General features: G+C 35.5%; 1 protein-coding gene across 7 annotated transcripts in view; it reads right to left on the reverse strand.

Annotated features, from left to right (window-relative positions):
- The window catches only part of Patj (PATJ crumbs cell polarity complex component), a 342,906-nt gene that overhangs the window by 181,323 nt on the left and 147,825 nt on the right, over nucleotides 1-13,758 (reverse strand). For 6 of the 7 annotated variants that reach the window (XM_048815262.1, XM_048815263.1, XM_048815259.1 and 3 more), the window contains one exon: nucleotides 11,044-11,143. In XM_048815262.1, the coding sequence (XP_048671219.1) occupies nucleotides 11,044-11,143 (100 nt within the window). Of the gene's footprint in view, nucleotides 1-675; nucleotides 1,258-11,043; nucleotides 11,144-13,758 lie in introns of those variants that run through there. The other variant, XM_048815264.1, reaches the window with a different exon arrangement.

The raw sequence follows: 13,758 nt of genomic DNA on the forward strand, positions 1-13,758 counted from the left end.
AATAATTTCAAGAACATATGTTAAAAAGGAAGTCAATGGTAAAATTTCCCAATGCAGAGTCCCCATTCTTAATGAATTTTAATTTGTAGGCTTAGATTAATGGAACTTTAACCACAATCAGCAAATAATAGTTAGGGTGTTATTTTACAATTTAGAAAATTTGTAAAAATTTGTGCTTACTGTTTTGACTTCTTAATAATATTCTGCTTTCATTTACAACAGAATGCTGAATAGTCAGTTTTTTAAATTAATCAGAATAACTTTGTTCCAATGCAAATCATTTTTTTTTTTTAATGATGAAGTCACAAACAGCAAGAATGATGATAATAAATGTCCAGGAGAACTACTTCTCAATTACAATTCTGAAAGGAGAGGATACTGCATGAACAGAGTGTTAAGAATTCTGGCACCGAAACTATCAGTATATTCTTGACAGTGTGACAAACTGCTCCACTTTTCAAAAACATCAAAAGGATGATACAAGCCACAATACATATGAAAGGAAACATGAGAGGTTTGCTTCTAACATACATTCACCGTGCACATGCATATGTACCCTCCCTTTCTTAAATGCCTTAGCTTACTATTGTTTAAACAACACTCTGCACCAGCAGGAAAACAGCCCAGGGTTGCATTCAGAAAGCCCCACAGATCATGCAGACAACAGAATCTTACCTGGGAAACCCCCCTGGACCATTGCTGAACCTGTGCTCCCTTCAGGGTATCTGCATTCCTGACAAACATTCAGTGCTGGAAGCAGCTCAGATCCTCACCACGGACTCTGTCCTATCTCTTCTGACGACCTTGGGCCTATTTTTTTCCCCCTCAGATATTATTCTCTTTAAGGGCAACCTGTCAGTCTTTCCATCCCGAGAAGCAATCAATTAAGCTAATTTCCAGCTAGCCCTCAAGCTAAAGCCACATCTGTCAGCAGGTGAAAGCTGCCTGGAAAAGTCTGCCGGGAGAAGCAAAATTCCTGGTTTCCAACATCTGACCCTGGATGCTTCCCGCTGCCGACTGTGACACTGTTACCCTGCTCACATCAGGATGATAGCTCCATTCCAGAACAGGAGGCAATATAAACGCGACCATTTATTTTGTGGCCAGCTTCAATTAATATCATTTTAATGACCTAGTTTCCTGCTGAGAAACAGTGCATTACATTAGTGGCATCTTTCTAATGCAAATTAAAAGGAGCCAGCAGTTGATTTCAGCCTGTCCGAAGTGAGGGGGAACAGTCATCAACTTCTCTCTTCCTTACAGCTCCCAGCATTGAATTCTGTCTGTAACAAAGAAACTGGTGCATGCCATCTCCCCGGAGCGAGATGCATTTATGTCTCAGTAACATTTTAAATGCGAAGTAAAGATTCCATTTAGGCAGTCAAGTCTTCAATTTAGCTTTTGGGAGGTAAGAATATGAAAAAAAAAATGTATAACTTTGGAGAAATCATTACAAAAATAATCTTAAATTTCAAAATGCTACCTTGCATCCCATACCCAGCCCTACTTCAGCACACCTGAATAAGCTTATCACCAACAGCAATTACTTCAGAATTACCTGTCAATTACTGCAGGATCTTCTAACCTTTCTCTGTAAAATGTAGAATAAAAATATCTGTGATCACTGTATGAGGTGATTACTGTATGAGGAGTAATATTTAAAAAGTCAAGAACACCAGAACATAATTTAAATGCTACTCAAAGGAACTGAACATTTTATTTATTTACAATAAATGCATTCAAATGATATCAAGGTTTGTAGCTTAGAAAGTTTTCAGAATGAAAAAAATGTTAAAGATAGCCTAACTTCACCAGGAATCTCGCATTATAGGGCTAGCATAAAAATTCTATTTATTTAACTTACTTATAAATATGAAGAGTCCATAAAAAGATGATTAACTGTGCAGGAAATGAGAAAAAGAATTTACATAAAACTAAAAAATTATATCTTAACCTTTATTTCTTATAATTTCCCCTCTGTTTTGCACTGTCCAAAAATAATAATAATAAAGAGCACATAACTTATTTCATAAAAATGAACAGGTAAATGCTGCTAGAAGTCATTAATGCTGATTGTCAATTTAAAGTGCACATTCTTAACATTCTTTAAATGCTTGGTAAATTGCCGTTGATTGTAGTGACATCTATTGGCAAGGCAGAGATCAACCACAGAGACACATGGATTTAAAAAAAAATAGACAAAAATCGTCAAGAAAAAGCTACCAGTTGCTCAATAAATCTTTATTTCTCATGAGTTTACTTCATGCTAAAAACTGGCCTGGCACACAGAGGAAGACAAGAAGAACCTACATGTGCCCCTGCACACCCAGTCACCTGGCTTTTAGGCCAGGCCTCATCAATACCTAATTTTGTAGTTCTAGACTCTTGGCCTCATTTTCAACTATAAAACGAGACAAACTGAGCTTGAAGGCTTTCAAATCCCAACATAAATGAGGAAGATGTTAGTCTACACACCATAACTCCTTTCCTAAGGTAATTTACCACTTGACAACTCTCCTTCTCTTAATGTAGACTTTTCATAAGTTTTAAAAATCCCTTACCAATGATTCTTTAACTGTGAAATACTATGAATAGCTTTTTAAGGTGTGAAATTGTTGTGAGTGAACTTTCAGAGTTGTGAGACCTACCAAAATTTCATCAAGCCTGATTGCAGTCCCTGCCTGGGATGTTTTCCACCCATATCTATCTCTTTCTCTCCCTCTCTCTCTCTCCATACACACACACGTGTGTATATATATCCATACACACACATGTATATATATCCATACACACACACATATTTTAAACTCAGGGCACTCAACCACTGAGCCACATCCCCAGTCCTATTTTGTATTTTATTTAGAGACAGGGTCTTACCAAGTTGCCTAGTGTCTCGCAATGGCTGAAGCTGGCTGTGATCCTCCTGTCTCAGGCTTTTGAGCCGCTGAGATTACAGGTATTTTTTTAAATCTTTTTTTTTTTTTTAAGCTCTCAATGGTCCTTTATTTTATTTATTTATATGCAGTGCTGAGAATCAAACCCAGTGCCTAGGCAAGTGCTCTGCCACTGAGCCACAACCCCAGCCCCATATTTTAAAAAATATTTTATAGATTTTTTAAATAGTATGTTTATGGTTTCAGTTTTTAGATAGAGTAATTCTTTTGGAATTAATTTGTAATTTTGATGAGAAATGACATCTCTACATTTTCTCTCCAAATGATTACATATTTCATCAATTATTAATAATCTATTTTCACTATTTCAAAAAAGCATTTTAAATTATTATTATTATTATTATTATTATTATTAATTGATGGGTTTCTTTTTTCATCTTTTTTGGAGCTAGGGGTCAACCCAGAGCTTTGTGAATGCAAGATACACACTTTGCCACTGAGCTACATCCCAGCCCTCAAAAAAGCATTTTCTATTTTCTTAATTCTATATAAATACTTGGGTCTATTTGTTGACTACTTTTAAAGTAAACAATGTAATGATTTAATTACCACAGTTTGGATGTTTTTAATCAGGTGTGCTACTGGCTTCTGAACAGGATAATCCTTCATTGTACGGGATTATCCCTTAATACTCCAAACAATAAGTGAAAGTAGAATCTCCATTTCCGTTTAAACCAGGGAAGATGATAATAAGTAGATGTTTTGACCTGTCAGAACCAGAACAGGAATCTAGTGGGCAGAGACCAGGGATGTTGCTTAACATTCTACAATGCAAAGGACAGGCATTCCCACCACAAAAAATAAACCAAGCTGGCAACAGTGTCAGGGTTGAGAAAACACTACCATTCACACTTACAAGCTCTAGATTGATTTTGAAAGCCATCAGTTTAGAACAAATTCAGATACTAGGAGAAGCTAAGTTCCCTGTTCATTATTTTTGTTTTCCAAAATTGTGTAGCATTTAATTTCCAAGTAAATTGTTAATCAAGTTATCATATTTTTTTAAAAAAAACACAATAAAGATTTTAATTCAAATTACATTAAACTTATAAACTGACATTAAAATCTACAGTCTTAGTTTTCCCGTTGTGAAAATAGTACGTTCATCTTTTCCTCAACTATTCTTTTATTAAGTTCCACAGTTTTGTTTTAAAAAAAGAAACTATAGGGGTTGTTAACCTGTGGTCTAGGAAGTCTTAAATGGGGTTAAAGATTTCCACCAAACAGTCAAAATGATGCTCAAAATTGTGCGTGTGTGTACACATGGGTGATGATGTTTTTGTATCAGCACACATTTTTCTGGAGAGTGGCTTTTTGCTTTCATGACAATGCCTATTAATAAGTGACTCAAGGTGTTATGGCCCACTTCTACAAATTTTACATTTCTTTTTTCTTTTTTTCTGGTGCTGGGGATGGAATCCAGGGCCTCTACCACTGAACTATGCCCCCAGCTTGAGTTTTACCTTTCTAATTGCAGAATTCCTAAAGACAATTGGGCTAGCAACTATCCTTCTCTTATTCCATACCTAAATATAATTCTTTTTTGTTTTGTTTTGTTTTTAGGAGGAGGTTTAACACAGGTTTCCCAATTCACTCCATTCCATGGGAACACGTGAGAATTATCTAGAAAGACTATTTTTTAAATTTAGATATATATTTTATATATGCATATAAAGAATTTTAAATAAATACAATGATGTGAAGTGACTGCTAATACATAGGCCTGTAGAGAAGATTATGATAAAAATGTGCTGAATGTTCTAAAATTAATAGTGGTGATGGCTGAACAACTCTGTGAATATACTAAGAGCTACTGAACTATATACTTTAAGTGGGTAAATTGTATAGCATATAAACTATATCTCAATAAAGTTTTCTTTAAAAAGTCATCTTCCCTTACAGATATTGTGACTCCAAGTTACAGATTTGGGAATAAACCATATTTCAGAAGGCCTTAGCTAGTATTTTATCTTTTAAAATAATTGAAATAAAACAATAAGAATTAAAGTAAATCAAGATTATGCAAGGTATTGGCAATTTAACTTTTATTTGCATGGGCCAGATCGCAGGCTAATTTTATCATTGTTTCATAACTCAAATATACCCTTAATATAAATATTTCTTTATAACATAATGGAGGAGGAGAGTCTGTGACAAAGCCCATAAAGATGTAGTTCAGTCACCAATTAAGCCAGGTTTTTTCAGAGAAAAAAAAATTAAGGTAGAAAAGCAAAACACTTAGGAGAGCCTTCCTTTCAGGAATTAAGGTAGAAAGAAGGGGCTTCAGGATTCTTTTGGTATAGGGTTCCATTCACACCTGTGCTCTCCACTTAAAAGCCCAGGGACAACAAATGGGCCAACTGCATTCAGAATTTCCAGGGCCTCATCTGAGTCGAGAAACAAGCCTACCATGTCATTCTCATTGCTCTTTTGATCTCCCTCTTATATCTTACCAAAAGTCATTCCAAAACCTGCTGCTCCCTGTGGTTTGAAAATGTAGTTGAAAGAATGAATGCCCAGAAGTCAGAAACACGTGGTTGGTGTAAAAGCATTAACTTAACCTCTGAGATCAAAGTTGGTCTTTATGGAGATAGACTTCTCTAGACTTCGTTCCCAAAGGATTGAAATGTTTAGATAAATTGGAGGACTGCCTACTGAGAAAGAAAAAGCCAAGCTGTTCTGCACACAAAACTCTGAAGGATGGCGCAGGACAGCAGAAAAGGTCTCTCTGAAGCACCACCACCTAACCTCATTCACACTTTCATCCCCACTGTTGACCATGCAAGCCACATACCCCTGCCGCCCATTTGTCCCCAAATCTGAACTTTTGTAATGTGTCAGGCCAAAACAGAGAGAGGGTCAGTAGCCTCATGGAACTTAGAGGGTTGAGTGGGGAAGACAGAAATAAAGCTAATAATCACATGAAAAGCAACATTTTGTTAAGTGGTATAAAGAAAAATAAAGGAATTTGTACTGGATTAAGGAGTCAGGCAAAGCTTTCTAGAGGAGTCATTGAGCTGAAACTGGCAGAAGGTTTAATATCTCCTTTAAAGAGTCTTCTAAGTATTGAGAATGTATTTGAAGACTTAGAATGTATGGCATATGGTACATACTCAGGAAATTTTGACTGTTATCATATAGTTACTAAAATTTTGGCAATAGACATGTAAAGGAAAGTAGAAATGTGAGAGAGACAGGGAATAAATAGTGATGGAGTTTATTAAGATTCATTCTGGGGTGCGAGATGAGAACCTCAGTAATGACTTTACCTAAAACTGAGAATAGAAAGTAAAAGGCCAGCCTTGGGGAAAACAATTTCTTATCCTGTTGAAAGGATGTAAAGGGCTAGTGGAAAAAACACTTTCAATGTTTCCAAGAGCCAACTGAAAATCTGGGTAGGAGACCAGATAGGGTGAAGGATCTCTTCATGTCCTTGGTGATCCTGAATCCTTGCCAAGACAATCATTTTTAACTTTGGATTTAAGGCTATTCCCATGAAGTTAGCAAAAAGATTCTGCAACATCAATACATACCTTTGGCAAATCCTGCAACCTTTGATAATGGTAATTTTGTCAATTGCTAAGCATTGACATGGTACATGCTTAATTCTTAATTGTTTCATAATTTTTCTCCCCCAAATTCAGTGCTGGGAACTGAACATAAGACATTGTGCCTGCTAGGTGCAGTGCTCTACCACTGAGCTATATACTCAGCCCAATTGTTCCACAATTCTTAATTCAAATTCATGAAATTTTGGCTCAACTAACAATTGTAAGACTTCTTATGATATAGAAATTATTGTGTCATGAAACATGTTAAACAAGACAAAATAAAAGATCTAAAATATAAACACCTACTGCATACCACGCTTTGTATGGTGGCTGGAACATTTAATTTCCACAACAATTTAAAAGGTAATTACTAGGGTTACTTTATCAAGTATTACCTTTCCCTCCTTCCTTATAAATTCCTTAGTGCTAAATCCAATGATTACATTTATGTCTCCAGTCTTCTCAATTTCTCAGTAACACTCCACGGTTGATCCTCGAGATTAAGTGATGGAAGCTTTCCTGAAACACTTCCTTCTCATAAACTATGTAATCTCATAATCTAGAAGTGTTCTTATGCTAGAATGCTCCTCTACTGACTTGCAGGGTAGGTGCTGGGTTCAGGTATCCTTGCTGTCTACACAGTAATCCTCAATAAACTCATCAGCATGACTTTAGCATCCTGATTGTTTTCAGAGTGTGATTCTTGGGTAGCAGAAGCAATGGCACCAACCGGAAACAAATTAGGAATGCAAATTATTGGGTCCTCACAGATCTAAGGAATCAGAAATTGGGGGTAGGCCTTATCGATTACTATTTTAACAAGCTTTATAGGTGTTTCTGATGCACTCAGAAGACTCAAAACCAATGATCTAGATTAGTGTTTTTCATAATATAGTTTGCAATTATCTGTTAGTTATGAAATAAACTGAATTGCTACCAGCATTTTAAAAAATGAATAATTCATCACATTATAAAAAAACCAAGAGTTTATGAAACTTTTGTTTCAATGTACACACATATTCCTGCATATATGCATCTGCATTAGTTGTTATAATTTGGGTTTTGTGTCCTCCAAAGGTCCTATTGGAACCGGTAGAACCGTTAGGAGCCAGGGCCTAGTGGAAGGAAGTTAAAGTCATGGAGGCCATGCCACTGAAGGGATATTGGGATGACGACCTGCCCCTTCTCCTTCTCTCTCTGCCCCCAAGAGGTGAGCATCTCCTTGGCCATGAAGTACTGGGTCATCAAAGGCCCCAAACAAGTAACTGAGGACTGAAACTGAAGCCAAAATAAAATATTTTCCTTTAAGCAGATGTTCTCAAATATTCTGTCACGTGATGGAAATCTAACTCACACAGTTGTTTTTTTCACACGTAAAATTTTAAGTTACCATGAGTCAGAGTCCAAAAGAAAAAAAAAAAAAAACTTGATCTATATGATGACTGTAAGAGCCAGACCTTTGTCAGTTAGATCTTATCTTGGCCTTTCTTAAACATTCTACTTAACATTGCCTCATCCGAGGCATTTACTTTTTTGTATTTTATTTTAAATTTTATTTATTTAAATCTAGTTATTTTATTCATAATGTTTATCACTATTTAAACTATCTTATTTATAATCTTCCTCCCCTACTGGAATATCAGCTAATGAAAGAATGACCATGTTCCCTGCCACATTCCAAACCCCTAGAACAGTGTTTGCCCCTTGTGACATCCACTTGACAAACACTTCTTGACTGGATGAATTTTTTAATTAATGACCTTTTAATACCTTTAAAGTGAGGTGTGCTTCATGTTGGTGATCTTGCTAAGAAAGGTTAGGCTCATGGGCCCAACCCTTGAAGTCAACCTGTTCATTTCAGAGTTAAGGACCTCAGGAAAGTTAGATAATCATATTTCACCACTATAAAAAGAAATGTTTAGACTGGACAGTAAAAATCTGATAAAACAGTGACCTGATCTACTTTCAGTTTTGGATAGAAGAGCAGAGTATTAATGTAGCAAGAGTTAAGAAACTAAGAAAAACCCACGAGATCATCCCAAAGGAAATATACAGTGGCCAGAGACATTAGGCTTGCCTGTATTATAAATATGAACCATCCAAGAAATACTCAATACAGTTCAAACTTTTTTAGAGGTTAACAGTGAAATCAAATGGATTTAAACAGGAAGGGAATGTACATTGAGAAGGAAAACATCAGAGACCAAAATAAATGAAGAGAAGAGTCACCTATACAACCCAAATAGGTTTGTTGGAGAATATGTGAGATGTCACAAGTTTAAAGTCAGAAGGCATCAGGAGTCTTTTTATGCATTTAGTGTAGAACTATCTTTTCTGAGCCTCAGGATGCCATGCATTTGTGCCTGTGCATGTGACACATACCTGAGCGTGCCATAGTAAGGAGGGGGAGAGGATGCTCAACTTTTCTCCCGGCCCAAGAGTGCCATTCACAGAAGAACCCCACATCACTTTGTACCTATCTCTGCTATAGTAATGTGTTTTAAGCAACAGCAAATGTAGACGATAATATTGGCTCTGGAGTCACAGTGCCTGGGTTTGAACCCCAATTCTCATTATTTATTAGCTGTATGTGACCCATTTCTTAATTTTTCTGAATTTGTTTTCTTATATGTTTAATTAGAGTCCTCACAAAATGTCAGCTGTGTTAATAATATATGTAAAGGCCACACCTGGTTACCCAGAGCACTTACCAGGTAACCCAGTTCTTATGTTGAGCTTTCTCACTGTTCGCAACAATCCTATGAGACAGGTTATTCTATGACAGACCCTTATTCCCTCATTGATAACCAGTGTGTGCCTTGAAGAAGTTAAATGACTTGTCCAAGAACACACAGCTACTGCGTGGTAGAACCAATATCAGAACAGTCTTAGTTGCACACTTATGTCAGGTTTCCCAGTAATTAGGTGTTACTGACTTCTAGCAGTCAGGAATTATGGAGAGTCAACAATCTATTGCCGCTCTGTGCAGCTGACCTCTCCTCTCTATCAGAACAAGGGAGAACGTCAGGACAAGCTCAGATATACTCTTCAAACAGGTTGAGAATCACATCACCAGAGTCCACATCTAACTTTATCCTCATGCCTTTGTGCCCTCCCTTTATGGCTGGTGCTTCTACTACATAAAGGGAGCTAGCTGTGTTTTACCCACTTAACAGCAGACTCACTTAATACTGTCACTAAAAGACAAATGGTATTCAATTAAGATGTGAATAAATGAAGAAAATAATGCATGAAAACGGGTTCTATAAAACTGAAAGATCAAATTTTTATAAAGTTAACTCAGTTATAGATTTATCTATTTATCTATTTATTTATTTATTTACTTTTGTGTCAGGGATTGAACCTAGGGATACATAGTCACTGAGCCACATCCCCAGCCCTTTTTATTTTTTATTTTGAGAAGGGTTTTGCTAAGTTGCTGAGAGCCTTGTTAAACTGCTGAGGCTGGCTTTGAACTTGCCAGATTCCTGCCTCAGCCTCCAAGCTACTGGAATTACAGGCGCGTAACACTGAGCCTAGCAGTTTCATTATTTTTCATATTTTATTTCTATTTATTTATATATTTACTATTATATTTGGAAAAATATAAAGTTAACTTAATAATTATTACTAACAACAATAAAAGATGTAATATAGTATTCTTTGAATATTAAGTGGCAAGCTAAAGACTGTATTGCTTTATTTCAATCCTCCTCACAACCCTATGAACTAGGAACCATTATTATATCCTTTTTATAAAATAGGGCAATCTTAACTGCTGCAGCCAGAATTTTTAACTTTTAATTTCTATATAAAAATCTTTCATATATTTTAGAAAAATGTTTTCATATATTTTATGGTGTTTCACAAACCATAAAATTCACCCATTTAAAACAATCAAGTCAGTGGTTTTTAATATATCCACAAATTGTACAACTATCATCACTGTCTAATTTTAAAACATTTTCTTCACTTCCCAAAGAAGTTCTGTATACATTAGCAATCAGGTCTAACTCCAGATACTATACATTCATAAAAGAAATGCAAATTCTTTCAAATAAAGTCTCAGTTAAATAATGTACGAATGTATATTTGATGCAATTAGTATAAAAAATTATGAGTTATAAAGGATTAAATAAGACTTGGTGGATCACCAATAATTTTGTGTTAGCAATATCAACATTACTTTGAGTAAGGTAAATAATCAAGAGCTGGCATCAATGCCCAACTCAGATTACTGATCAAACTTGAGTTAAAAGGACTTTTTAACAGTTTTGTATTCACAACCAAATAGCAAAACTGGAAGGGAACACAGGTAAAATAGTGTATAACAATGCTTCCTTCAATATTCTCTCTGTCAATGTCAAAGAGAAAAGCCTAGGAAATTAGCCACAAAACTTTCAAATACAAATTTTCTTTTTTGGCATATATTCATGCACATTTTTGAAGCTTCCCCCTGCCCTTTACTGAAAAATGTACAGAAGTCATTAAAGCATAATTTAATAAATCCTGCATTTATTAAACAAAAAGGAACTCACTGTCAGTAAATGCATTTTCTTCTTCATTTTCATCACTGTCTACAGACGGTGCTTTGTAAGGAGGAGGCAGTTTCATAGGAGGTGGAGCTGTTCCTTGCCTCTGAAAATGCAAAATTTGAGAGAAGGGTTAATTGCTTTTGTACAATCCTTTTCTTTGCTGACAAAAACCATAAAAAGAGAGTCTGGAAATATTTGACTGTAGCCAACTTCAGTTATAATTCAAGGATTCAAAAACAAATAATTTATTCTCTTATGCTTATGTTATTTTATAAAGGTGCCTCTTGGGATGTAAACATAGGAAGGCAGAACAGAAATTCAAAAGCACACCTATGAAGGCTGCTGACCAACCTAAAAGAAAGCATTCTTTCCCAGTGAAAAGGCAAGTATGTACATTTTCTTTACATTGTGGGGAGCTGAATCTTCTTTGTTATAAACAAAATAATTCAAATGAAAAACATTTCTAAAATAAACCTAAAATAAAAACTGCCCAATGTGTTAATTCTATAATTATTTGATTTTTTTTCATTATAGAATCTACAGATTTCATTCTTTAAAAAAATAATGAAACATCAAGGTTTCCCAAATTAAAAGGTATTCATCTGTATGTAGATGGCCAAGACACATTTTAATATTTTAAAAAAGAAATCTCTGTGATGCGTAAGTATTTCTGTATACGTATGCTTTCAGTTTATATTCCAATGATAGAGCACATCACCATTTGACTTATATAGATAATTGAAGTAGAATAAAACTCTATGATCAGATTACCTTCACAGGACGGAGACATTTTCTTAAACGTGGAGAAAAATAAAACATGCCAAACTTTATAGAGATCCAAGCTGTTCAGAAGAATAGGAGCCGACATACCCGAGTCCTCCACCAATACCAAAATAACTGGATTAAAATTTGCTTTGCTACAGGACCTCAATAAAGTACATTCAATTATCCTTTATAGGACAAAAGCACTAATGGCAGGATATACTTCAGTAAGTGGACAATGCCTGCTCGATTACAGAGAGCAGGCATACGATAAATTCCTCTAAAATAGAAAACACTATTTGAGACTCATGAAAGAAAACACAAACCCATTTTTATTTAAAACAATGTCTAACCAAAGCAGCCATTATCCACATTTGTAGAAAATTCAGAAATGAATAAAATACAAGAGCAATAGAGGAAGAAAAGATGCCAAGTACAAAATGCTTATTAAACAACAAGAGAATCCAGAAGGGTGATCGTTGTGTCTTTAATTTTTTTGAGTGCAAAAATGCATGTGAGTGAAATGGAGAGTAAGGGCAAATGAATTCTTTTCAAGAAACCTTTTTCTCAGAATAAGGTTATTCTTCGTCAAAGACAACATCTAGAACAAGGATAGTTGGATTTGAAAATAATGTTAAGGAGTATGAATTTTTATTAATAGATTTAAAATATATTTAAGGAAAAATTATACATTATTTGATTGGCTTCTACCAACACTCTTGAAAAGAATATAGAATAAGCATATCCAGATCTGCCTACAGTCTATATGTAGGTTGCCAAATACCTGGGGCATCCTTCTACAGCATATGGGAGAAGGATGTGGACAGCACCCAGCTCTCCCTGCAGTAATGAAGGCTAGAGCAAGGTCTACCCAGCTTGGCCAGGTGATGACCATCCCCACGAGGGTAGAGAACAAGACAGACTCAGTGGCATCTTCCGAGGCACAGAGTAGGCCTCCCTTAAGTATTTTCTGAATGACTAAATAACTGCTTGTCATTGATGCTGCCCAGGCTCCCCATAAACTTTTAGAAATGCAAATGATTCTTAGTACTGCATATTAATTTTATCTGATAGAGATACAAATGATTTTAGTCCTATAGAAAAGATAACTCCGAAGATTGCAGTTTTCTCGCCATATACAACATTAACCAACTTTATACTTAAATGGGAGTCTGAAGCATTTATTCTTTCAGTACTTGTAAGTATTTCACTCTTCAATTTTCTCTGCACCAGGCTTACGATCTCTTTCCCTCATTGATTGAGTTAAATAAATACCTGATACCTGCACTTTTTTTTTTTTTTGTTAAATTATACTTGGAAGTCCCACTGAGATGTTCAAATAGACTCACCTTCCAGAACCAATTTAAACTATGATGCCTCATATATGCAATTCATGAGCTGTTTAAATCCACTTACATGATTTCTAGGCTCCCATAGTAAATTCAAAGTAATAAAAGAATTTTTTCTTTTTTACTAAAAAAAATTTCAATTCTATGTTTTAATTTCTGATAGTAGATAAAAGCTGGTTCTTTGTATTTGGGCTATAACTTATTTCCCATTAGTAGCAGCAATAAATGGATTTGGTTTTATGGTCTGCCCACTTAGTGGCATTTGTTGGAAGGAGGAGATTGTTTCTGTAAGAATCTACTCTCCATGAGCTAAGAAGTAACAGAGAACATGCTTGTTATTCTCTTTTCTTTGCCTGTTTGTGGTTTTGAACTAAAAAAAAATGTCTTGTGTCTACTGGAAACAACAGTGCTTTGACAGATAGAAGGTGGGTTTTTGCATTTTTTTATTGGGGAGGATGCTGGGGATTAAACCCAGGGGAGCTTAACCACTGAGCAATATCCTTAGCCCTTCTTATTTTTTGAGACAGGGACTCACAATGTTGTATAGGGCATCTCTAAGATGCTGGGTCTGACCTTAAACCTGCAGTTCTCCTGCCTCTGCCTCCCA

This window comes from Marmota marmota, unplaced genomic scaffold (genome assembly GCF_001458135.2).
Source record: "Marmota marmota marmota unplaced genomic scaffold, marMar, whole genome shotgun sequence".
In the NCBI taxonomy this organism is placed as follows: domain Eukaryota; kingdom Metazoa; phylum Chordata; class Mammalia; order Rodentia; family Sciuridae; genus Marmota; species Marmota marmota.